The sequence below is a fragment of the Peromyscus maniculatus genome, chromosome 6, assembly GCF_049852395.1.
Source record: "Peromyscus maniculatus bairdii isolate BWxNUB_F1_BW_parent chromosome 6, HU_Pman_BW_mat_3.1, whole genome shotgun sequence".
NCBI classification, from domain to species: domain Eukaryota; kingdom Metazoa; phylum Chordata; class Mammalia; order Rodentia; family Cricetidae; genus Peromyscus; species Peromyscus maniculatus.
The window spans coordinates 112,625,669-112,652,771 of record NC_134857.1 but is presented as its reverse complement, the minus strand read 5'-3'; the positions used below and the strand labels follow the sequence as shown (position 1 = coordinate 112,652,771).

Here is a 27,103-nt window from a genome sequence, read left to right as displayed (position 1 = left end):
GATAGAAATGGAAATGGAGCCGGGCGGTGGTGGCGCACGCCTTTAATCCCAGCACTCGGGAGGCAGAGCCAGGCGGATCTCTGTGAGTTCGAGGCCAGCCTGGGCTACCAAGTGAGCTCCAGGAAAGGCGCAAAGCTACACAGAGAAACCCTGTCTCGAAAAACCAAAAAAAAAAAAAAAAAAAAAAAAAAAAAAACAAGAAATGGAAATGGGTCAAAGACCAGGCCAGCCCAAGGTACAAAATGTCTCAGAAAAAGACAAGAAATACCCAGGCTTAGAGCTGTAAGTGATTTTATTATGCTCCAGGAACTGTGAAGGAAAAGCAGCGAGTGATGAAATAGAGAAGCACACTTTGTACACATTCCAACAGCTTCTTTTAATCTTTAAATTATTCACTCATTTATATGATGGGCACTGAAATTGTGATGAATAAAGTTCATTCTGGTCTCTCAAAAATAACTGCAAATACACTAATGGCTAGTATTGACGTTAAATCAGAAATTGTAAGTAGAATAGAATGTAATGCCAGTCTCCTACTTTTTCACACAAGACAACTAGATGAAAACAGGACATTTTAGGTCTTCTGCTGTAAAACTGCTAGTGTGCTACTCTTCGAAAACTAGTGACTAGTTTATTTCCTTGTGATAGTAAGATTCTGGTGCGAGGTCTCAATGGTTTCCCTGGGAAGGGATACCACTCTCTCGGATGTGCACATTATTTACCTGACACTCAATCTGTCATTCCGGATCAAGCCCCTTCTGGTCTTTCCCTTTCACATCCTTGTAGAATGTGAGTTCCTGGCAATGGCGTTTGTGCCTCACGACACAGACCTTTTTAAAATCACACAAACCACTGCTAGCCGAGCACCAGTTGTTCTCTTTTAGGTGATGGCATTTGCGTTGTTGTCCCAAAGCCAATGTATTCATCACGTTACCAGCAGTTAACAGTGATGGTCACTCTTTTTTCCTGCTGAATCTGTAAAGTGTTTCTTGTCATTTTCAATGACTACATTATTAAAAGAAACATGTCTTCCTGGGAGTGTTGACTTGTAGCCACGTCCATGCTAATGACAGAGATGTTGTTACTCTCTGGCCAACTCATCATCGTAGGAAGGAATGTGTACTTAGGTTGGACTGCCTACTAATCCTATTGTGCTGGTCATCAAAATCCAATTCTGGACTACATTAAATAAGGTAGCAATTTATAGCTAATCTAAAATATCTTTTTTAATATTTGACTTAACTTCTTTCTATAATCTCCCGTGAACAGTATAATAACAGGAGAAATCCCATAAATACATACATTCATGCAGCTGGAATTTACTAAGAATGCAGCAAGTACAAACTGTTCTGCAAACAAAAGTCATCGGAATTTTCATTGCTGTGACCAAATGCCAAATAAACAACCTAAAGGTGAAGGATTTATTTTGGCCCACAGTTTCAGAAGTATTAGTCTCTCATGATTTGAAAGTGTGGTGGAGCAGGAAAGTTCACATGGTAGCAGCGAGGAAATCCAGCCAAGCAGTAACTGGAGGACACTAAAACAGGATGTAGCCCCCAAGGACATGCTCCCATTGACCTACTTCCTCCAACCAGCCTTCACCTTCTATAATTCCACTGCCTCCCATAGTCTATTCAAATTTTAATCCACTCATGGTCAAGCCATTCAGTAGGACAGAGTTCTTAAGATTTTAATCATCTCTGGAAATGCTCTCATAGGTGCATTTAGGGGTATGCTTTCCTAACCTCCTAGGTGTTTCTCAGTCTGATGGAGCTGATAAGACCATCACAAATAATGAATCTACAAAGCAAGTGGTCTGTGCATAAAAAATTGGGCGTTTTAAGCTTTCATAATACATTGCCTTTTCTGGGTCAGCTGGGTTAGAGTCAGTGGACTTTTCTTCAGTTGTCTGTCCACCCACTCTCCACTGTTTGTCTTTCTGGTCCCCTCAGGGAGCTGACACTGGGGTAACAGCAGAAACTAGAAGCAGAAGGAAGGAATGGGTTCACTGCTCCTTGCCCTGCTTCAGTGAACGTGTCTCTGGGGCACTGCAAGACTTAACTATGGCTCTCAGCTACCCTTCCCTTCCTCAACCCTTACACTCACCATTGCTTACCCACCTCCTGCTTTTGCTAGTCTTTTGGCATCTTGTCACCCCGACTCCTACACTTCCACCTTCTTCCATGTGAAGATGAAGCAAGAGATGACATCCTGAGAACACAGGAAACCTCACCAAACACCCAATACTCTGTCATTGATCTTGCACTTCTTACCTTCCCAAACTGTGAGAAAATAAATTTCTTCATAAGTCATCCAGGCTCTCTGCTTGGCTATAGCAGTAATAATGAGGTAAGGCAAACCACCTGACTGGAGTCTTAATATGAATAGATATGAAATGTCTGAAAGTTAGCTCTTTTAAAAGAATATATTAGGCTATGGGTATTGAGGGGGAAATGCTGTGGGATGGTCTGTATGTCAAATTGCTCTGATTGGTCAATAAATAAAACACTGATTGGCCAGTGGCCAGGCAGGAAGTAGGTGGGACAAGGAGAGAGGAGAATTCTGGGAAGCGGAAGGCTGAGGCAGAGAGACACTGCCAGCCACCGCCATGACAAACAGTGTGTGGAGATACTGGTAAGCCTCAAGCCACGTGGTAAGGTATAGATTTATGGAAATGGATTAATTTAAGCTATAAGAACAGTTAGCAAGAAGCCTGCCACGGCTATACAGTTTGTAAGCAATATAAGTCTCTGTGTTTACTTGGTTGGGTCTGAGAGGCTGTGGGACTGGCGGGTGTCAGAGATTTGTCCTGACTGTGGTCAAGGCACGAAAATTCTAGCTACAAATGGTGCCCAACGTGTTGGCAAGAGTTTCCACCTAAAACCTGAGTAAAAAGATTCTAAAATGGAGCTAAAAACAGTTCCTAGTTGTTTCTCTCAAGTTAGTGGCAGCCTGCGTGTTTGAGCTACTACAGCAGGTTCCTGGCATGTGCGCTCCACCTGCAGTATGGCGGGAATGAGGCCTCTGCAAGTGGCACATTAGGCTGTGTGGTGGATTTAGCCTTTGCTAATACAAAACAAAAAAGAGGTTTCTGGGCTACATGCTGCTTAGATAAAAGCATAGACCCACGATGGCTCCCAGAGCTGGCAGAAAACGTACCACCGCCATGTTGGGAAGCTGAAGTGGGCAAAGCAAGCAGCCACAGTGCCGTTTCAGGCTTAAAAGTTTGCAGTTTAAAGCAATAGGCTCAAGGTAATATAAAAAATAAGCCACATAAAGATGGCTACCACAAAGAGAATCTGGATTATGTTCTCTTTGATATTCATAACTGAAGAAAAACATTTGATTGCAAAAGCTGTTGAGTTATGCCAAAATGTATATATATATATTGGTTTTTCGAGACAGGGTTTCTCTGTGTAGCTTTGCGCCTTTCCTGGAACTCGCTTTGGAGACCAGGCTGGCCTCGAACTCACAGAGATCCACCTGGCTCTGCCTCCCGAGTGCTGGGATTAAAGGCGTGCGCCACCACCGCCCGGCTAATATTTTAAAGGTACCTTGACTTCAAAATTTGGATATAAGGATATGTTGCTTTGTAAAAGAGGCTCTGCTTTTGTTTCTACAGAAAGCCAGAGGCTATGGATTTTTTCCAGATTAAGATACATCAGGTTTGACCAGCCAAGACCACCTGAAAGGTCTCTGATGACACCATGGCCCAGATGATCCAACATCCAGAATCGTTTCAAGGCAACTGGCTTAGACGGTACAGTCTCACGGACTATTCCATGATCCTAAAATTTTCTTTGTTTCCCCATAAGATACAGCACCCCCCTCCAGCAGGAAGTAGTAAGAGAAGCTACGCCCAAATTCCCAAATATACCAACCTGGCTTTGGAGATGTATAAAAGTTAAAACCTTCCTTTTTAAAAAAAGAAAAGGGGAAGTGCTGTGGGGTGGTCTGTATGTGAAATTGCTCTGATTGGTCAATAAATAAAACACTGATTGGCCGGTGGCCAGGCAGGAAGTAGGTAGGACAAGGAGAGAGGAGAATTCTGGGAAGTGGAAGGCTGAGGCAGAGAGACACTGCCAGCTGCCGCCATGACAAACAGTGTGTGAAGATACCGGTAAGCCACAAGCCACATGACAAGGTATAGATTTATAGAAATGGATTAATTTAAGCTATAAGAACAGTTAGCAAGAAGCCTGCCATGGCCATACAGTTTGTAAGCAATATAAGTCTCTGTGTTTACTTGGTTGGGTCTGAGAGGACTGGCCAGTGACAGATTTGTCCTGACTGTGGTCAAGGCAGGAAAACTCTAGCTACAGGGAAACTGTGATAAAGATTTTGATGTACAAGGTAAGCAGTTAAGGGCTAAACAGCCCCTTGGTTAATGTTTCTCTTCACTGTCTCTTGTAGTTACACTTCCTGAGTTAGGTCAAGTTGTTTTTCCTATTCAATTTGGAACTTGGGAGGCTTAAACATAAATATTCTTCACTTGTTTTATGTTGCTAATATTATTTAAAAAGAAATAAAGTTGAATAACTCAGCAAGCACGAAACATAGGCCACAAAGTAAAATATTCATCTTGATTCAAAGCATTATGCCTGTTGTGGTGGTTTGAATAGAAATGGCGTCCATAGGTTCATACATTGGAATGGTTGGTCATTAAGAAGTGGTATTACTTGAGAGGTTAGTAGTTGTGATCTTGTTGGAAGAAGTATGTCACTGGGCATAGGCTTTGAGGTTTCTAAAGTCCAAGCCAGGGCTGGGTCTTTCTTCCTGATGCCTGTGAATCTGGATACACAGCTCTCAGCTCCTTCTCCAGCACCATGTCAGCCTGCACGCTGCCATGTTTCCTGCCATGACGACAGTGGACTAAACCTCTGAACTGTAAGCCACCCCAATTAGATGCCTTCCTTTATAAGCATTGCCATGGTTGTGGTGCCTCTTCACAGCAACAGAACACTGACTAAGACACATGGGAAGAGGTAAAATTCTCAAATTCACTAGTGAGTAAATAGAATTAAATAGATACTCAAATCAGACATCTCATTTATTTGTATAAACAATCTAAAATATTCTCATTTCAAATCAAATATAAATTTCTTTCAACTTTTCTGTCTAAGCTAAGCAATCAAGAACCAATGTTAATTGTTAGAACCACACCCAACAGTAGCATATGTATCTACATCTACCATGTTCTTTCTTCTGTTAATGATTGTTTCTATCACACACACACACACACACACACACACACACACACACACACACACACACACACACTTTAAAACTATTTAAAAGTAATAGTCAAAAGAAGAAGCACTTCTCTGAAAATAAAGCTCTGTTAATGCCCAAGAAAATAAAAATGGATCTTCAGAAATCCCTTTTGTGTGAATTGGGCCTGACACTTCGTCACTCAGAACTGTAGTTTTCAGAGCTGTGTTTCTAAACACAGATTACAGGGCTCATCTGTCTTTTCTGTAAGTAATGGGGCAGGGTCTGACTGTCTGGTTCTCCCATTATTGTGTGCCTGGCATTTAGCCCCAGGCCCTCAATGATCACTAGCTGAATGAAGGGATCAGAACCAGAGAAACAGCCCAAGAACTTTGTTTTCAGCAGTCCCCTAGATGCTTCTGGTGACCAGCTAATTCCAGAAACCTAGGCTGGTCTTAACACTTGAAATGTGGGAGAGATTTAAGCTATCATCTCATTCTCTGTCCTTGTCTGGCAACCAAAGGCCATGAAGTCCGGGAAATTAAATAACTTGTCACATACGATCATATTTTCATAGTTAGCAGCACATTTGGGGATTAATGATGACAATGAGAAAATGAGACTAAAAGATGAGTTTTTACCAAAAAAGGCAAACTATTTTACTACTTGGCCTGAGGGACTGAGAAAGGCCAGCCCCGTGCAGGGACAATCAGAGCTGGGTTCACAGCAGGGCCTGCACACTTCAGACCTGGCTCAGGACCCTGTCGCAGGGACTGAAGGGACCTCCCCCCCCCACCCCCTGTGCTCCTTCTCTTCCCCCGGCTTCCATCCAGTTGTGCCTAAGAAGAAATGGGGCTTTCTCGTACTGAGTATCTACACGGCCCTCTTCTTCCATATCGCCTCTCCTCTGAGCAGCATAAGTCAGGCAAAACTCACTGAAGCTATTTTTCCCTCCAGAAATCTGTCAACAATTTGAAATTCACTTGCTAACATGATATTTTGTACAAATACACCAAAAATGTTTCATACCCCAGCCTCTTACTTCTGCCTGCATATTAACATGATTAGAAAATATTTGTGGCTAGATATTCATCAGAAAGTAAACATTTATTCACCTAGCTGTTATTTCCAGAATCGTTTCACTATGTTTAAATGGAATTTGCTTCAACCCACAATAATTCTTATATCTTTTCAAAAAAACTCTGTAGTAATCTCTTCAAGAGTATGATGGCATTGGTTTCAAAGATACCGATAAAGCAAAATTTATTATCTGTTGGGAAATAATCCTCATTTTAAAAATATACCGTCTCAAAGACTAATCATAATAATAAGCAATGGTGAAGAACTTACTGTTTGGCAATCATTATGCATTTAATACTACATTTGTCTGAACAATATTTGCCAGTTAGGCAAGTATGCATGAATATGCAGAGGTGCATATATACATCTGTAAGTATGTGCACTCTTAATTTCTGAGCAGATAGTAAGGAATGGTTAATATTGAGGCAACAATTGGTGTTTGCATAACCAATGACTATTGACTTATCTTGCTGGACCTCTGGGAAGGTGAAGGATGTTTGTGTTGATTGTATCTCATTTCCCTTTCCTTCCTGCTTAGAAATCTTTCACTTGAAAATGTCCTGTCTACAGTTATGTGGCCACTCTCTGACAATGAAACATGGACTTGTGGACACACTTTGAGTGGAGGCTGAGTCCAAACGTGAATTTCATGTACACTAACTCATACAGGACATAGTACACAATTGGTATATTTACTTCTAGAGAGTGGGACCCAGGGTGCACAAGGAAGAATATAATTAACTTCCCTTGTGTCATTTTCATTGTTTACTTTAAATTGTGTGTGTGTGTGTGTGTGTGTGTGTGTGTGTGTGTGTGTGTGTGTATGCGCGCGCATGTATGTGTGTACACATGTGTACTTACAGAGGCCAGAGGCATCAGATCCCCCTGGAACTGGAGTTATAGACAACTGTCAGTTACTCAACATGGGTGCTAGACACAGAACTCCAGTTCTCTGCAAGAACAGCAAGTGCTCCTAAGCACTGAGCCGTCGCTCCAGCCTCTACTTTAATTTTTTATACTGTATATAAACAACACTTTTAAAATGACAAAGCAGGGCTAGAGAGATGACTCGGTGGTTAAGAGCACTGGATGCTTTTCCAGAGGACTGAGGTTCAATTTCCATCATCCACACAGAATTTTACAACCATTTACAACTCCAGTTCTGGGGGATCCTGTGCCTGAATCTGGCCTCTGAGGGCACTATGTGTGCACGTGGTGCACAGACATACATGCAGGCAAAACATGCATACATATAAAATAAATAGTAAAGCAGTAAAATGGTACAGCAAATAATTAAAATTTTTTACAAATAGAATTTCTGAATAACTGGCATAATTAATTGAAGAAAACACAAGGGACATCATATTCAAATAACTTCCTAAACACATAGCCCATGGCTTATAGCTATTTTAATGTCAATAGCCACATGTTCTATCATTTAGACTATCTGGGCAGTTTGGTTTTTTAGGACAGAGTTGCTCACTACACAGCCCAACTGGCTGCCAACTCATGATGCTTCTGCCCTCAGCCTCCCAAGTTGGATTACAGGCAGCTGCTATTTTTGAGTTTTACTATTGGATTTTTGTTTGCTTCAAGTGAACTGTTCATGGGTACTTTTACCTCTCAAACATTGTAAATGCGAAATTCCTTTCACTACTAAGTTTGTAGGTGGGGAGTGTTAGTGTCCCTTGTGACTTACAGTGATCTCTTTGTGTCCCTGAGTTTCTGTCTAAAGTAGCGATGAGGGAAGAGTTGGCTCCACCGACTAAGACTGTGAGTCAGTAGCTATCTCTACCTGGTAGAGTCATTGACTGGAATGAGAAGATGGACGGCAGAGCCGCGGAACCTGAGCCAGGAAAGGCCCTGTCTTTGTGTAGGAGCCAGACTGCTAACATCAGTGGACAGCTATGGACCCACAAGAAGGGTCCTAAACCTCATTCAGAGCATGCTTGTCCAGCATCCCCGGGACGTGTTATCTTAAGGCATCTGTTTGCTCCTCATTTCCCCTGAGAGCTCTCCTGTCTTGGGCATCTTGATTCCCCGAGATGGGTTTTAGGAACGGAACAAAAGCTGGCATCTGTCACCACAGCACGGGAAAAGGGCACCCTCACAGAGCAGGTGTCCTGGTTCTGACTGGAAGTGACGACAAAGAGAAGCACTGGGATTAACAGCATATCTGAAAGGCACTCCTAACACAGCCTCCATTGAGAACATTTCCGAATAGGAAATGAATGAGAACCACAGTACTGACTTATGGTGCCACCCTGACACCCATCACGAAAAACGGTGTCTTTCTCAGAGTTCGGCCCACTTTGTTACTATGACATTTTCCAGGTCTTCACTCGTCTAATTCCTTTGCACATACCACCACAGATGTCTTCATAAAAGGGACTTTGTCATTATTCCCCACCTAAGATTTGTTGGAACAAACATTTGAACAAAATAGAGAATTTCAAAAACTAATGATCTGGGCCGGGCGTTGGTGGCGCACGCCTTTAATCCCAGCACTCGGGAGGCAGAGCCAGGCGGATCTCTGTGAGTTCGAGGCCAGCCTGGGCTACCAAGTGAGCTCCAGGAAAGGCGCAAAGCTACACAGAGAAACCCTGTCTCGAAAAACCAAAAAAAAAAAAACAAAAAAAAAAAACTAATGATCTGAGTTTGGCAAAATGGTTCAGTGGGTAAAGGTGCCTGCCATGTGGGCCCAGTGACCCAAGTTCAATCCCTGGCACCCTTGTAAAGGTGGAAAGCTAGAACCAACTACCAAAGTTCTTCTCTCACCTTTACACACATAAAGCCATGGCTTGTGTGCTGGAACACATACATCCCGCACATACACATATTCAATAGTTATAAAAACACTTTACATCAATCATCTGATCTAGGGCTTTAGCTCAGTTGGCAGAGTGCTTGCCTAGCTTTCATGATTCCTTAAGTTAAATTTCCAGTACTGGAGGCAGTATGGTGGCACGTGCTCATCCTCCCAGCACTCTGGAGGTAGAGGTAGGCCAATCAGAAGATCAAGGTCACCCTTGAACCAATGCAGCAAGCAAGCAAGCCTGATGTCAACCTGGACTGGGTTATGTGAAACCCTAACTAACTAAAAAAAGTCATAGTTTGAGGACAAATAAAGGAATTCTTGTTTTTCCTGAGTTTTTTTGCCTATATTTTCTGTCCCATTTGTGCATATAAACATTTAGGGATATACATTAAATAACCATAATAAGCTTACTGAGATTTCTAACTAAATAGCCTCTCTGCTTTAAATCATAAATGTGAATATCACAGATTTATCAGCCTTAGAAATATTTCTTTTTTTTTTTTCGGTTTTTTTTTTTTTTTTTTTTTTTTTTGAGACAGGGTTTCCCTGTGTAGCTTTGCGCCTTTCCTGGAACTCACTTGGTAGCCCAGGCTGGCCTCGAACTCACAGAGATTTGCCTGCCTCTGCCTCCCGAGTGCTGGGATTAAAGGCGTGCCCAACCACCGCCCGGCAGAAATATTTCTTTTGTTAGATTTTAAGGAAAACATTTGTGCAAATTTACTCATACATCTTCTACATCAGTGTCTCATCTTCGGGTCCAGTTTTGCCCAACTAATGAAAGGTGTCTACCCCTTGTCTCTAAGGGAATTCCCTTTAAAACAAGTAACTGGAAGTCCTGGAGCTAGGCTCAGAGAAGGACCAGGAAGGACAATGCCATCCTCTGGTCATACCTGGAATGCTTTGAGCATGACTTTCCAGTCTTGATAGACTTAAGTCATCACATGTCAGTTGAGAGATGATCTGAGGCACAGATGCTCCTGGGCCCATTCTTAGCACTCACTACTTTTTCTTATGTGTACGCATAAGAAAAAGTGTGTGTGCTGGTGTCTGTGTGGGGGTATGCACTGAGTGTGGAGCCCAGTTAGTGTTGAGAGTCTTCCTCTGTCACTCCCTACCTTGTTGACTGGGGCAGGCTCCCTCGGCTGAACTCAGAGCTCATAAACAAGGAGACCCTAGCTACCTAGCTTGATTCAGTGGGAGTCCTCTTGTGCCATCAACACTTGTAAGCACTGAGCAATCTCCACAGGCCCAGCTCTCACTTTTTACCTAGTCAGTTGGCTGTAAGTGACTGTCAAGGCTTCTTTCTCCAGTAAGAACCCCGCAGAACCCCAAAGTGTTAAACAATGTTCCTTTTAGCAGACCTTCCCAGCACTGTCACCCACAGAAGAATATGCAGAGGTCTTCGTGAGTTTGATGTGATCACACTACCATGCCTATGAGTCCATGTTAGCATTACTAACTCAGCCCTTAGTGGAGGTTCCTGCATAAGGCTCTCTCGCCAATTTATTACTAGCTATTTTCTCTCTTTTACAGAAGAAAGTGGATTGTCATAGTATTACAGAGAATGCAGCTTTTTAAGGATAGAATAAAGACATTTCTACCACTCCACCATGCCAGCATGTACACACACCTCAGAATGAAGTATTTCCGTAGACTTGTGTTACCACTAATTCGGACACACATTTCCTTCTCCCTGCAGACTCTGCTTCTTCTTGGCTGGCGACTGGGGTGAGTCGCTGGACCTCACTGGGTCTCAGATCCCTCTGCTGACTCCGCTGAAACCCAGGGAAGATGCTCAATTACCAGCAGCGATGCTTTCCTGAAAATGAACTACAAGTTGTGCTCAAGTCCCCAATTCCCTTTTCCTCTCTACAAGTAAAGGTTGGGGGAGTTTATGACTAGTGTTACTGTTCAGTCTGATCTCTATTTAGCCCTCCCTGGAAAAATATGTCTTTCATAAGGAACCACAGTTGAATAGAGAATAGACATCCTCAAGCATGAGGACAACATAAAAAACAATTTTCTTTGGCTTTGGCTGAAAATGGCAGCCACTAAGTAATTCATGGACATTTGAAGGATGCAAACACAAATCACTTCTGTGGTGACACAAGGCCATTGAAACTGGACTCCAGACAGATCAATCACACATGCTTCAAAGATAAAAAGCAAAGACAAATAACAGGTAAGATTAATTTTGAACCGTATCTGAGATACCTTCTATAGAACTTGGGTTTAAAACTTTCAGAAAGTGTTTCCAACTATATGCTTACACAAACTATTTCCCTGCTATAATATGATAAGCAACCATTTATTTTAAAAATTCATGCACACATCTTAATGTTTTCAAGATTTAACATTGTATGATTTATTAGACAAGGTGAAATGATTCAACTTTAGTTTTTAAAAAAATCCAATTTGATTAATTAAGTTTTATTTATTCATTAGAAAATGTTATTTCAATGAAACGCTTTGTTCCAGAGATGAATTGTGATCCTGAAGAGGTGGCCCTGGGAAGTGCTAGTCAAGCCAGCTGCCCACATGCCTTGACTCAACTGAGGCCTCCACAGTGGAGCAGGACAGGCCTGAGGAAGAGGTGAGTCTTTCCTGTAACCACATGGGAAGCCACTCTCCCTCTTTTTTATGAATATTTTTATTTTATAATTAATTTAATTTTACATATCAGCCACTGATTACTCTGTCCTCCCTCCTCCCATCCCCCATCTTTTCCCCCCCAATCCACCCCCTATTCCCACTTCCTCCAAGGTAAGGTGTCCCCTGGGGATTCAGCCCAGCCTGGTAGATTCAGTTGAGGCAGGTCCAGTCCCCTCCTCCCTTCACTCAGTTGAGGCAGGTCCAGTCCCCTCCTCCCTTCACCCAGGCTGAGCAAAGTGTCTCAGCATAGGCACTAGATTCCAAAAAGCCAGCTCATGCACCAAGGACAGGCCCCGGTCCCACTGCCTGGGGGCCTCCTAAACAGTTCAAGCTCATCAACTGTCTCACTTATCCAGAGGGCCTGGTCCAGTTCCATGGGGGCTCCTCAGCTATTGGTTCACAGTTCATGTGTGTCCACTAGTTTAGCTATTTGTCCCTGTGCTTTTTCTAATCATGGTCTCGATATTGCTTGCTCATATAATCCCTCCTCTCTCTCGCCAGTTGGACTCCTGAAGCTCCACCTGGGGTTTGGCCATGGATCTCTGCATCTGCTTCCATCAGTCACTGGATGAGAGTTCTGTCATGACAGTTAGGGTGTTCTGCCATCCGATTGTCAGAGTAGGTCAACTCAGGCACTCTCTCAACCATTGCCAGTAGTCTATAGTGGAGATATCTTTGTGGATTTCTGGGGATCTCTCTAGCATTCTGCTTCTTCCTATTCCCATGGGGTCTTCATTTATCATGGTGTCTCTTTCCTTGTTCTCCCACTCTGTTCCTGATCCAACTGGGACCTCCTGCTCCCCTAAGCTTGCTTCCCACCACCCTTGCCTTCCATTACCCTCTCCTCTCACCCCCCAGCTTGTTCATGTAGATCTCATTCATTTCTCTGACACTGAGCGATCCCTGTGTCTTTCTTAGGGTCCTCTTTACTAGGCAGCCTCCCTGGAGTTGTGAGTTGCAGTCTGGTTATCCTCAAAACTTAAGTCCAAGTGGATTAAAGGCCTCAACATAAATCCAGTTACTCTAAACCTGATAGAAGAGAAAGTAGGAAGTAGTCTTGAATGCATTGGCACCCGAGATCACTTCCTAAATATAACACCAGTAGCACAGACACTGAGAGAAACAATAAATGGGACCTCTTGAAACTGAAAAGCTTTTGTAGGGCAAAGGACATGGTCAATAAGACAAAAATGACAGCCTACAGAATGGGAAAAGATCTTCACCAATCCCACATCTGACAGAGGGCTGATAGCTAGAATATATAAAGAACTCAAGAAATTAAACATCAAAATAACCAAAGTCCAATTAAAAAATGGGCTATAGAGCCAAACAGAGAATTCTCAACAGAAGCTCAAATGGCCGAAAGACATTTAAGGAATTGCTCAACATCCTTAATCATCAGGGAAATGCAAATCAAAATGACTCTGGGATACCATCTTACACCTGTCAGAATGGCTAAGATCAAAAACACTGGAGACAGCTTATGCTGGAGAGGATGTGGAGCAAGGGAAACACTCCTATACTGTTGGTGGGAATGCAAACTTGTACAGCCACTTTGGAAGTCAATATGGTGCTTTCTTAGAAAATTGGGAATCAACCTCCCTCAAGACCCAGCTATACCACTCTTGGGCATATACCCAAGGAATGCTCAATCATACCACAAGGGCATATGCTCAGCTATGTTCATAGCAGCATGGTTTGTAATAGCCAGAACCTGGAAACAACCTAGATGCCCTTCAACTGAAGAATGGATAAATAAAACGTGGTACATATACATAATGGAGTACTACTCAGCAGAGAAAAACAATGACATCATGAGGTTTGCAGGCAAATGGATGGAACTAGAAAATATCATCCTGAGTGAGGTAACCCAGACTCAGAAAGACACACATGGTACGTACTCCCTCATAGGTGGCCATTCTCCTCCCTCTTACCCCTCATGCCCCCTCCACCACACTGGACCGACTTTTGGCTTGGTAAGTCACCCATTTCCAAACCAAAAGCCAATAAAAGGTTAAGGACCTCGTCCAATCCCCAGGAGACCCTGCCAAGCCATGACCATGCCAGGGCAAGCCCAATCCGTGTCTGGAGCAAAGGCTGTCTTTGTGTGAGGAGACATCCTTTCCAAAGGCTGCCTCCACCCCCACCACTCGACCTCAGGGTATTGTGATGGGGGTAGTGGGGGTGGGGGAGTGGTGCCTCACCCTAGTCTTTGGTCTCCAGTACAGGCTTGGAAATGGGCAATGCTGTCTAAACCCTATCCTTGGTCACCCCTGGGGTGGCTGCTGCAAATTTATCCAAACTGGGGCTCTTACACCATCGTTGAATGTATGCGCCACCACGGCCCAACTTACTTTGTTTTTTGAGTTAAGTCTTACTATATAGCCCTGGTTGGTACATAAGCTTTTGTTTTCATTTACTTATTTACAGATGATGTGAGCTCCCTCATCCAGGACTTTTGGGCTCCGCAATCCGCCCCCACCCCACACCCCCCTGTTCATTTGTCTACTGTTCATCTCTCATGTCTTAGCTCCCCGATGGCCGTTCTTTCTTTCCCTCTGCCCTTCGTCACTTTCCACGTGGACACATGTGTGCTTGTCTGGCTCCTGCAGCACACTGCACCCACGTGGCCATCTCTCCTGCCTGCTCCCCTCTGCCAGCAGCCTGGGGGACACACAGCTTAAGCTCTAGTGCGCTGTATTTTCCGCATGGCTCTGGCTCTTGTGGCCTGCAGACCCACATGGATACCTCCCTTGTCTTCTCCTCCTTCCTGGCTTTCTCTCACCTTGCAGTCAGACTGCAGACCCACTTGGCTGTCCCTCAGTTTCCACATGCAGTCCTGCAGCTCATTTCCACTCTCAACTTCCTCACTCCTAAAAAAGTCTTTTATTCCTATGGTTTCTTATATGCCGCTTTGTACTGTAAACTCTTACTTCAGGATTTTTAAGTTGCTCATGTGACATGGTTTAAAAATCTAAATCACTGGTAACAAAGTCTGTTTCCCATGGAAAGTTCTGTTTGCCTTGTTGTTATAAAAGCCCTGTCTCTTTTGTATGGATGGATAGATCTGTGCCTGTATGTTTCCTTGTGGACATGGGAGTCACCTAGAATTATTGCAGGCTCAGTTGGATGTGTGAATGTATGTGGCCACTGCATGCTTGCTTTTTTGAATGCCTGGATTTACATGTTTCGTCTATCCTGTTAATAGCTCAGTTGTTGCTATTATAACTAGCTGCCTGGGCTCAGAATTTACCTCTGGGATTTCTGGCCACTGAATCTGATTTAATGACAGAGAAAGTTATTTTATGCTGTTCTTCCTAATTAAAAAACAAACAGTAAGGAATGAGTATGGTTAAAAATATGTAACGAAACGTTAACTTAAAAGATCTAACTCCAAACTGGAACTGCTGTGGAAAACATCACATGGTCTACCACCACCTTAATTAAGTACAGCCACATGGGCAGACACCATTTTGACTAAGGTTGGAGAAGAGGGAGGTCATGTGACTTCACCACCATCTTGAGAAAAGGTGACCACATGGAGTGGGCCCACCAAGGAGACATCAGGTCTCCAAGATATTTTGGATTAGGATAGATGGCCGTACGGTAATTCCTGTCCTATCCTAAAAAGCAAGGTTTATGAAAGATAGGATTTATAACAATGCTAGTTTTCTGAGGTATTAAATCTGAACCTCCATACATTCATGAACAGGGATGTATCTTGCTGGCAGCCAGATTTTGCAAGTTAAGAATAATCCCCTTGGTATTGATTTTAGAAACACTAAATTGTTTACAATGTTAAAACTGGTTTTGCCTTCTTGAGATACTAAACTGCTTATACCTAACAGATAATGATCCCTTGATCCTCAAATGCTTCAGAGATCTGAGAATATGGTATTTAATAAAAAAGCTTCTCATGATAGAGACATGCCAGTTCCTGTCAGAAGCCCCTATCTCCTCCAAGGAGGATGGGTGCCTGCAAAAGAACTTCCACTTGGAGCTTGTTTTAAATGTAGCAGAGCCAGCCACAGAGCAGAAAACTGCCTTGCTCCTTAACTGCTGCCAAGACCCTGTCCAGACTGTGAACAAGCAGGACACTGGGGAATTGACTGCCTCCTTTGCCAAGACAAGGTAGGCCAGTATCCCCAAATTCTTACTCCACAGGAAAATCTGTCAGATATTCTGGGGCTGGCAGCTGAAGACTGACACTGCCCTGGGACTCCTGTCCCCAATGACCATGGAGGAACCTAGGGTAGCTGCCTAGGTGGCCAGTTCGCTCCTGTCCCTTCTGCTTACTTGGAAAAATTTATCCTTCTCAGATCTGATGGTGTTTGATGACTAGGGCACTGATAGATTTACCAGTTTAAAGCTCCCCCCCACACACACACAACCTCCCAAGGCTAGAACCACCTTGGTAACTCATTAGTTCATTAGGTAAGTTTCTTGTTAAAATTACAAACAGGTTTGCCTTGTTCACAGGCTTCATAGTAAAGGACAAACAGGCTCCAGAGTCTTAGCACTGATAAATGGAGTTTTGATAAAAAGAGTACTAACTACAAACAGTTTTCAGAAGTTCTTAAATTTCTGTGGATTCTACTGGTCCCAACTTCTAGTTTCTTTATGACTCTAATAGGACAGAATAGAGCCTTATTGTATTGTCTCCAGCTACTTGTGGCAAAACTCTGCCATACTGTTCCTGAAAAGCATGGTGCTGGTAACAGTTCAACAATCGGTGGCTGCTCGTTCTTGCTGACTCCCCCGTCTCTGAAACAGGTTAGCACTGAAGGTGGTATGGAAGCCTGCATGTGTCTTCAACTCTGTTCCTCCTACTCCTCCGCTCATTCAACCTCTATGGTTCAGTAAATTTCCTCTGGTTGTCTTCTAAGTACAGACTTGAAGGTGTGTTTCATCGGGCTAAAACCAGGCCCTAAGAAAATGTTCATGCCTTTGAACCCAAAGCCATGGCCTTTGCTATGACACCAAGGTGTGAATCTGTTCCAGCTGTTTCACAGACACCTGCATGTTCCTGGGGAAAGAGTTCTGCTACTGTACCAAGAAATCTGGCCTGGTGGAAACTAATGCCAGTCTCTAGAGCCCCTCTTTGACTCCACCCATCTTCAAGCCCGTGCTTTACAGGTCCACTCCTCCTGCCAGACATGTGCCAAGGCCAGCCTGAGGGGCCCCTCCAGATATGCCAGCCCCTGAACCAGCTCTGAAGACAGCAACCAGGCAAGGACTAGCAGACTGACTTCACCCACATGTCCATCAGAAAAAGCTCTGTTAGCTTGTAACTCTTGTTGATACCTTTACAGAATGGATAGAGGCATCTCCTACTTCCAGAGAAACAGCAGATGTGGTGGCTCAGGTACTCCTTGAACACTCCACCCCTGGATTTGGTGTGCCATTACCCACAAGCTCCTGGGACATCAGTGCTGGTACTGCCCTCTCCAGGCTCAAGCAGGCATCTATTCGAGATAAATGGTCTGTCCAGCAACTGGGACCCTCCACCCTCCAGTCTTCCAAAATGTCCCAATGAAGGGCATGTCTGCTCTTGTGTCTGGCTCATTCACCCTTACCTCTTCTGTACAACGAGGGCACATCTCCATTCCATTTTTCTGGCAATCTTCACTCTTCCCATGGCTCGCCTCACTCATAGGGCCTGTGTTAATAATTTATTTTTTCCTCCTAGCAACTCACCTTCTCTGCTTCTTCAAGAAACAGATTCCTGAAGTCATGACAGTTAACCGGATGCTTCTTCACTCATAGCTCCTGCTGAGCCCACTGGCTCCTGACTCCCCCTCCCCACATCATCCCATGCCAACAGAAAGTAGCCAGACTTGAATCGGCACCCATATATCCTAGAAGGTTGGGATGTTTGGCTGCAATAGCTCCGCTGAGAAAGCCCCATTCCTGCAACTCCAAACCCTGCCCTCTCAGAGAAACTTATAAAAGTCAAGTTCCACCCAGTTTGTGGATGATGCGTCATTGTCCTGCACCTACAGCTCACCCGACTCCTCCCCTCCAAACCCCACCCTCTCTGAGAAACCACAAAAATCCCAGTTCTAAAGTGGTGGCCCTTCACAAAAGTTTACCATAGCAAGAACCCACCTTGGGGCACATATCACCCTATGCCCCTGAAGCGTATTTAAACCACCCCCTTTGGAATGGCTGTGTGATTTCTCTCCTGCTCCCTTTCCCGAGAGCCACCCAGGTTGCTCAGATTAAACCTGCTCCTTTAAGCTCAAATTGGCTTACTACACAGTGGAGACACCTACAACCAGGGATACAAAAAAACCTATCAGGTATCATAGAAAGAATGTAAAACGGTCTCTCCAAGGAGAGTTCTGAGATTTTCCACATTGCCTCCATTAAGCTATGTCACAATAAAGAGGAATTTTGGGTTAAAATCATGGGTTGAGGGATGACAACATGGCTAAGTGGGTAAAGGCACCTGCCCCAAAGCCTGGTGATATAAGTTTGATCCCTGGACCATTAAGGTAGAAAGAGAGAACAGATTCCTGCAAATTGCCCTCTGACCTCTACAGACACAGGACCCTGTGAGCAGCACCACTTAATAAGTAAGTTAATTAAAATAAAAACAAACAAAGTCAGTGTTTGACCATTGTCCCCAGCATTGAGTATGAATGGAATATTCTCCACCAAATGTGTCGCATCTTGTGGTTTTAAATACAAAATTTAATCAGCATTTGACCTGAAAACCTTTGTGTAACATTCAAATGCATTACAACTTCACATAATTAGTGAAAAGAGATTTATGAACTTAAAACTTGGTGGGGCTGGAGATGGCTCAGCAGTTAAGAGTGCTTGCCACTCTTACAGAAGACCTGGGTTCAGTTCACATTACCCACACAGTGGGTCACAACTACTTGTAACATAAGAGGGACCTTATGCCCTCTTCTTGCCTCCTTGGGCACCGGACACTCATGTGGTGCACAGACACAGATACATTTAGGCCCACACACACATTTACATAAAATAAACATTTTCAATAACTCACTGTGTGAACAGTTCACACATACAGCAAGTGTCCCTCTTAATATGTCCAGTTTTCACCAGTGCCCTGTATGTGAACTTGTCTGCTGTAGTTATGGAAGTTTTTCTGAGATTTCTCCAACACTGAAACACAGTGTCCAGATCACAGCACTGTGGACAGATGTTGAGGTTTATCTCCAGTTCTATTTTGGAGACCTTTTTCTTCCCAAAAATAGCCTCAGAGTTGAGTCCTTTCCATAGTAATACCAATTAATTCCAATCCTCTCTCATCAGGCAAAAGATGGGCACCTGCCCATGTGCCAGGCAAGGCTGAATATTTTTCTCTTGAGAACTGGAGCTTCTTTTGGGTTGTAACATGACTAGACATGCATCCAAGGTCCAGAGGAATGAGAGTGACTGGGCCATGCCTACAAGGGTATTCAGACAGCTAGTCTGCAGATTGGATCTGGATAAAGGATAAATAGAAAACAACAACAACAAAAAAAACAAAACACAGGTATAAGAATGTGTAGCCCCAGATGGGGGGCTGGGGGCGTGGAAATGCTAGTTCCTGAGACTCTTCAGTTTCCAGCTCTAATTCCTCTTGAGTGCTGACTGCCCTTCTCTTCATGCATTCCAAAGGGAAGAGCAGAGTAAGAAAGCTTCCTTTAGGGAATCAGAATGAGCTTGCTTTGATCATATATACCTAAGAATGAAACTGTGGTGTGCTAAAAATTCTCCGTGTGTAATGGCAGCCATAGCAGGGTAACATTTGATGACAACATCTTCCTTGAAATACTTCCATCCGAGATTTGTGTTCATTCTTCTGAGACTATCGACATTTAAGCTTGATGTTAATTACACTATCAACTTAGATATATACTGCCTCAGAGAAAGTCAGGCCATCACATTCTGTAATTCAATCCCTTTGTAGAAAATGAGTTGTAAAATTTATGACTCACTTTACACTTTCCCTACTCTCCAATATGAAGATGCTCCATTTTCTTTGATGAAGAAAAATGGCAGGCACTGCATGGCTCTGCCTTCTCCTTGGCATCTATTAACATTTACTGTCTTCTTATTTTTTTTTTTTTCATTCTGACCTTCCGACAAACACTGCTTGGCAAGCTCTGATGCCTTCAGCAATTCTGTCAAGTCTCAGCTAGTCTGCGACCCAACATAAAACTATCTCTGATTTCTGATATATCCCTGGTCCATTTATCTTTCCATCTGCAGGGCAAGGTAAAATAAGATGAATTGAGGGGGATGCTGTACTTTCTTTTCCTGCTGCTGTGATAAAACACCTTGAAAATAACAATGTAGGGATGAAGGGTTTCTTCTGGCTCCAAATTCAATGGTATAGGCCATCATGATGGCAAAATCAAGTCGTTAGGGGTGCAAAGAAACTGGTCCTGTGACATCCACAATCAGGAAGCAAAAACCAAGAATACAGGCTTCTGCTCAGCTCCCTTCTCCATTTATATAGTTTGTAATCCTAGCCTGGAAATGGTACCACCCATGGTGGATGGATTTTCCCACCTCGATTAATGTAATCAAGAAAATCCGTCACGGGCATGCCCAGAAGCCCATCTCCCAGATAATCTAAATGTTGCTATGTTGACAATTAACACAACTATAACAGAGGATAGAAAAGTTTATTTCAAAGGTAGGAGAGCCATAAGAAACTCAGATTCCTGCATAGTAGCCTTGCAGAGCAATGTTCGGGAGACCTGTCCAGCTTGCACTGAACTTTGCATTAGTGAAAAGGATTTTTACTGTGGGTCTGAGGATAGTGTGTCACAGAAGGTAACCGGCACCACCATTCTTGGTTTTGTGATACTAAATACATCTTATAAACATGGAACAATCTTTACATTTTTATAAGTAAAAAAGATGAATCAAAATTTCTTTAAAATTTGTGAGGGAAAAATATCTGTAGCACAAAAAGAGATCAAAGAGCAGGAAACTAAATATAACTATTAGTTATACTGCAGAATCTGGAAACTGATTTGCAATTTGTTGTTTGGTGTTCCTAGCCATTTCAATTCTTCCAGCTAAATTCAAATAGAATCCAAAGGCTATCAATAAAGCCTTCCATTTTCCTCTGCAAAATTATCTGAAAATGGATGAGAAATACATAGAATTTAAATAACTGTGCCTGAAGCCTTTCTTCCCTCGTGTGTTATATTAGCTAAAAGAGTGATACTTTTGTTTGTAAGGAGAACACTAACATAAAAGTTTGAATTATTAAATGTTAATGGTTTCATTACATTTTAATGTTTATATATGTATATACATTTAAATTACCAAGTTTTATAACTAGCTTATAGAATATTGTTTTTTTTCTGTAATTTTTTGTTTTGAAAAGGGTTCTCATTACGTTGCCTGCCCCCACTCAAGGAATTCTCCTGCCTCAGTCTCTTCAGTCATGAGGATTACAGGTATGCACCATAACATCAAACTACAATAGATTTATTTTATTTAAGATTCTTTTAAATATATATGTATTTGTGTGTGTGTATCTGTGTGTGTGTGTGTGTGTGTGTGTGTGTGTCTGTGTCTGTGTATGAGTTTATACTGTGTATGCTGTGTGTGCACAGTTGCCTTCAGGGTCAGAAGAGGGCACTGGAGTCCTGGCACTGGAGTTGGCATCAGTGGTTGTGAGCCACCAGATATGGGTGCTGGGAATAGAACTCAGTTCTCTGAAAGAACATTAAGTCCTCTTAACTGCTGAGCCTTCTCTCCAGCCCTTACAGAAGATCTGAAACTAACTCATTTTGTTCAGATATATAATGTCGTTTTTGTTTTTTTTCAAATAAGAGAAAGTCTTCATGCCTTCAAAACATCATGGGTTTTTGTTTTTTGTTTTTTAAATCTAATTGTATCAAATGTTTCCAGAATTAAAGCAGATCTTTTTCTTAACAGGGATAAGAATTTTCCCAGTACTTCACCACTATACAGTATTCTTGCTTTTAGTTTGTGATATGATTCCATCACGGTCAAATCCATATCTATTCTGCCAATAAGTTTTTTTTTTTTTAATGAGGTCTCCATGGTGCTGACATAGGATGTATCATGTGCTCAGGAGTTCTCCTGAGGTGTAAGTAAACAACTGAGCCACAACACGATCATGACCACATCTGGCACCTGCCTTCTCTGAAGGATAAAGGGTGGGGCCACACTTTGCCCACACAGGGGCAGGTAATGCTCTTCTTCAGCAAACAGCTCACACAGCAGAAGAGTTCAGGTGCGAAATGTAACTGCCTGAACATGATAATCACCTTATCCTGTCTGGCATCTCCGAGACAACATCTTAGGTGTTGTCCAGGGCCCTCCGAGGACAACACAGAAAAGTCTTGTAAACGGTACCTAATGCTATGGTTTACTACTCAGTGTGTCTGTTTCTCCATGAATACAGTTTACTTATGTGACAGCCATTTTTACCAGCAATATAAGTCTCGTGCTACCTTTTCTGGCTGATAGGGGAAAGGAGCTAGAACGTTAACATAGTTCAAATTCTCATGCAGAAGAAAGAAGTTTGCTCACTGAGTCCTACAGGAAACTGGTATTAACTTGCTTGGAATGGATTCTTTAGATATGCCCTAGATTATAATTGCTAATAACCACTGTTCAGGGCTTCAGCGTTGGTATTTATATCTTAGATGAGATGCACATGGGAGAGTTTTTTTCTACCATGTTTGGATGTCGATGTCTTTAAACTACTTTGTTATTATTATGTGTATTCAGACATGCTGTTGCACACGTATGGAGGCCAATTGACAACTCTGTGGAGCAGACTCTCTCTTCCACCAGATCAATGTACAGATGTATCAAATGCAGATGTAAAAAAAAAATGAGGTTGTTAGTATATTTCTCAGTTCCTTACTGCTTTTAGTAAGGTAATAGAAGAAAGTACAACTAAAAACTGCTTGGTTTATATGCAGAAACAGAAGGAAATGGGACTATCTCGATGTTCAGGGCTTGTGATATTGAAGTTACTTTTCTGCCCCAAATGTTCATAGAGATAAAGGCATGGTCAAAATAAGGGTATTGTCCTTCCAAACAGCTTTTGCATTTTTGCTGGCTTTAAGGTGGCCTTTGTAAAGATGACAGAGGAAGGTAGAGATATGGAGGCCCAAATTATTCAGGGTCTAAGAATCTGAGCTTGCTTTACTCAGCAGGGCTGCATAAGGGGATGGATTGACGACGGGTGCGGTTACCAGGTACTGGGAAGGGTCTACACTTGACTGTATGGTGTGCTTTGACCTAGCATGGGGGAAGGTCTTTTGCCAAGCCTCTTGGTATTGTTATAAAAAGCCCTTTTGAAGAGACAGAAGGGGCTGTTGGGTATTGAACCAAGTCTTCCCAAAGCTATCCTGTGTTTCTGTCTTTCTTCTCATTGCCTTGGTCTATCATGCTATCTCATATTTTCTTATCCCACTCTCCTCCTCATAGGAACCCTGGAAAAGGCGGAAGCAGGCCTCCCACAGATGACTAGAAGGAAACAGAGAACTAAGCCTTAGGGGCTAGGCCTAGAACAGATGTCAGTTGTGGTTATCTGCCCAAGCAATGGACTGGGAGCAACTAGACCACAAGCTTATGGGGTTTAAAGAAGCCTAGTTGCCACAGAAACCACAAGTCTGGCCTGGAAATGTCTGTCTCTTTGAACTCCTTAAAGCAACATAGGCTCAAAAAACCTTCAAACCCAGGCCAGCTGAAAGGAAGAGTTGTGGGTGACGGGTAGTCCCTAATGGGGGCATACACGCTAACAGTAATCTCTGATGTGGCTACGAGTGGTTATGGGCAAAGTGGATCTTCCAAGGGAAGCGAGCTGGCCAGACTGCCTGACTAAGGCTCTGCTTCCATTGCCAGAACAGCCACAGAGTTCTTAGTTGTTCCGGGGTGAAGATGGCTATGCAGCGGCAGCCAGCTGTGTGTTCTCTTCACAGGCCTTGTCACATCAGTCAACCCCGTGCCTGTGGCACCACCCTACACCCGCTGGGGACGGGGAGTGGTAGTCTGTTCAGTGGTTTCCATGACACTATAAGAAGTCACTTCAGACATTGATGGAGAAAAGAGAAGTCATCCTGCTCTGCCCTTGATGTGGACACCCATCCTTATCCTCTTATGCCTCTCTCTGAGTCTGTTCAGAACCCACCTCTCCAGTGGTTCCCAAAGCCCTGTAAGTAAAACCATACTCCTCAGCCTTCCGTTATCCTCCTCACCTCACGCCCTCCTCTGCTCCTTCACTGGAACATAAACGCTCAGGGCAAGGCTTAACCTTGTCTCCGGCTGAAATCTTGGCACCTAAAAATGACTGTGGTCTCTGGATGATTATTTGTCGAAGTGGAAGGACTAAATCATTAGGCCCTTGTAATTGCTGAATGTGGGAAGTTAGATATTTGATTCTAATTAGTTCTTTCGATCACCGCGCCACCAATAGCAGATGCTGATTTGGATGTGAGAAAATTGGGATCGCTCCTTGTAAGGTGTCATTATGTGTTAGGAAACCGAGCGCACAGTTTGTCTTACTGGTCAAGTGCAGTGATCGCTAAAAGCAAGACATCTGGTCTCATCTGTGCTGTGTGTTTTAAGGCTGAAACAGTGGAGCGGAAGATGCAACTCAAGGGTGGAGTGCTTGCCTGGCGTGCATGAAACCTTGGACTTCTCTCCAACCCTGGAAAAACAAAAACGATTGAGATAATGAAGTAGGAGGAGTTCCATGACTTTTTTTTTAAATCACTGGTGTTCATTAAGTGTAACACAATGACCCGAGACACCTTGGAAATCCGTTAGTCTCCTCCAGCCGTGGTTCAACAGACTGATATAATTACTACTCACTCAAGGCAGAAGCTGAAGTCCACCAGGCGGTACACCTGTCAATCCAACCCAACCTACTTAAGCCTGGTGCCAGTCGGTGTGCTGAGCAGCCAGGATGTAGTGCCGTAAGTATTAACTTTGACTTCCTATTGGCTAGAGAGACCAGAGGTGGCAGAGAGGTAATTACAACACAATTCACCAAGAGCTACTGTTGGAGACATGTAATATTACAGAAGTCTATACCACCGGAGACAAGAAAAAAAAATCAGAAATACATGTTTGGTTATCAGCTAAGCATGGACTCAAAAGTGTAACTGGAGAGTGTTCAAGTGAAGGAAGATGGAGCGTTTTCCTGGCCAAAAAAGATCTATGTCAGAGAGTGTGCAGCCATCCATCTTATATCCATCCATCATTCTCCTTCCCTTCTGAATTTATTTTCTAGCCTGTAGGGCTAACTCAAATACCCACTGTGTTGATGGAACTTCTTCAGGAACCCAGCACAGAGCCAATAAGCAGCGAGAACACCTAAGGAGCGGCCAGTGGGGCCTGGAAGCAAGCCTGCATCACATTCACACAAGTTTGATTTTCTGCAGAAAAAAGTATTTTGACTCTTACATTTTTTGGACTCATCCGAAATGGATGACACCAAGCTGCCTGCCTAAAACAACGTCCTCAGCCTGAACTGGCATGGATGTTTTCTGAGATTAAAATAGAAACGTGTTTTGTTAACAGAAAACAACTTGGAAATCAAAGAGGCATTGAAGTCGGAACCATTAGTTTTCCTTTTCTTGCAGAAAATTCCTGTTTTTACAAACACTGATAAATCAGGAGAGTGCAGCCACCCTGCCACAGGACTTTCCATTAGCGATTTGAAGTAGCAGAAACCTCAAAAAGATGAGTATGCAGTGACACTTATTAGCAAGTACTTTTAACATTTATAAGCACCTACTACGTGCCGGGCAATGTTGTAGGCACCGAAGAAAGACAGCTATTCTTCTAGGGTTGACACTATAGCAGAAAGAAGACATAGAGACCATTTACACAGTCAGACAGAAGACCAGCAGGGTGGGGGAAGGGCAAAGTACAGTGGGAAGAGAAACCTGAGGGTAAAGGTAAGAGTTTTAAATAGTATTCCTGTTTGGCTCCTCCGGTGATTTTTGAACAGCCTAAGGGAGCGAGACAGTGAGCTGTACAGACAACCTCCTTAATGTGAGGGCATGCCTAGAGGGTGCCAAAGTCCAGAGACCATGGACTGAGAAGAGAGGGACAGGACAGCCATTGTGGTATGATTTGAGGAGAGGAATGACTCAAGTTAACGTATATTTTAAACGTATATTTTAGGACAATCGTGTATTTTCACATGAGCAGTCTTAGGTATATAATGCTTTCAACTCCGCAACAATAGAGCAGTAACTACTTCAAAGGGTTCCACAGAGGTCCCCTCAAGACTAGCCACCACAAGTCGCCTAAGTGGTAACTGCCCTTCCTCTAGGGGGTGGGAGGGCACCTGCCCTACCCACCGGTTGCGCAGAGCCGAGTTGGGGGAGACAGGAACAGTCAGCACGTTTCTTTTTCAAACCCCGACCTGAGAGCCAGACACTTCTTTTCAGGGCTGTGCCAGCTCTGCACGAGAAGCAATCTGAGTCTGCCTTCGTGAATCAGTCCAAGAACCTCTCCCGTGTCGGTGCAGAAAGCTTGGGTTCTCCCCTGCAGCCCACCTGTCTGGGGAGCCCCCACCTGTCTGGGGGACCCTGGCAGAGTGCGTACACCTCCCCCCCCCCCGACTCCAATCCCCACCCCAGTCTCCCGCGGTTTTCCTCGGGCTCACCCTTTCAGGCAGGTTCCCCAAGCTCGCCCTCTTCCAGGCTGTGCTCGCAACTTTTCCCGCAGCCCCGGGGCAAGGGCCACTCGTGGCCGACGCTGCTCGCACGCGGCGTCCCCGCCCCTGAGCGGCCCCATCCGCGGGGGCCCAAGGGAGGGGCGAGCCCCGGCGCGCGCCCAGGGCACGAGGCCGGCGGGACAGGGAGGGCGGCTGGGCTGCGCGGCGCGTCCCCCTCCCGCCTCGCCCCTCCCCGCGGGCGGCGCGGCTCCCGCCGCAGCACCTCCCCTCGCCGGGAGGCAGCCGGAGGGGCTCTGCCAGCCCGCCGCAGACCTGCCCGGCTGCGCGCCGCGCCCTGTGCGTCCCAGCCGCTGCGGGTGCCACGCCGAAGGCGACCGGGAGACCCCGGGACGCACAGCTCCCCGCAGCCCCGAGCGCCCCGAGCGCCCCGCGCCCTGGCCCGCCGGCATGGCTGTGCTCCTGGCGGCGGTGCTCGCGTCCTCGCTCTACCTGCAGGCGGCCGCCAACTTCGATGGGAGGTGAGACCGGGTCCCCGGCGCCCTCTCCTGCCCGCAGGGACCTCCGATCGCGCAACCCCGCTCCGGGCTGGGGAGCCAGAGGCTCGTGCCCCGTATGCGGTGAGCGCGAGCCGGCGCAGGGACACAGGTGGCCAGTTGGGGCGTCCCTGCAGCCCGTGGCCAGTGCTCGGG

The 27,103-nt window shown here is 44.3% G+C and overlaps 1 protein-coding gene and 1 long non-coding RNA gene across 6 annotated transcripts in view; one reads left to right on the top strand and one right to left on the bottom strand.

Annotated features, from left to right (window-relative positions):
- The window catches only part of LOC107400826 (uncharacterized), a 36,620-nt gene extending 9,580 nt beyond the window's left edge, over positions 1-27,040 (bottom strand). Inside the window, exon 1 of one of the 2 annotated variants that reach the window (XR_013052372.1) lies at positions 26,904-27,040. This is a non-coding gene — a long non-coding RNA (uncharacterized LOC107400826). Of the gene's footprint in view, positions 1-26,402; positions 26,525-26,903 lie in introns of those variants that run through there. The other variant, XR_006073533.2, reaches the window with a different exon arrangement.
- Npnt (nephronectin) overlaps positions 26,680-27,103 on the top strand; it is a 70,119-nt gene continuing 69,695 nt past the window's right edge. The window contains exon 1 of one of the 4 annotated variants that reach the window (XM_006970358.4): positions 26,680-26,932. In XM_006970358.4, the coding sequence (XP_006970420.1) occupies positions 26,862-26,932 (71 nt within the window). In that variant the 5' untranslated portion in view covers positions 26,680-26,861. The remainder of the gene's footprint in view (positions 26,933-27,103) is intronic. The other 3 variants (XM_006970356.4, XM_015992817.3, XM_006970357.4) reach the window with 3 other exon arrangements.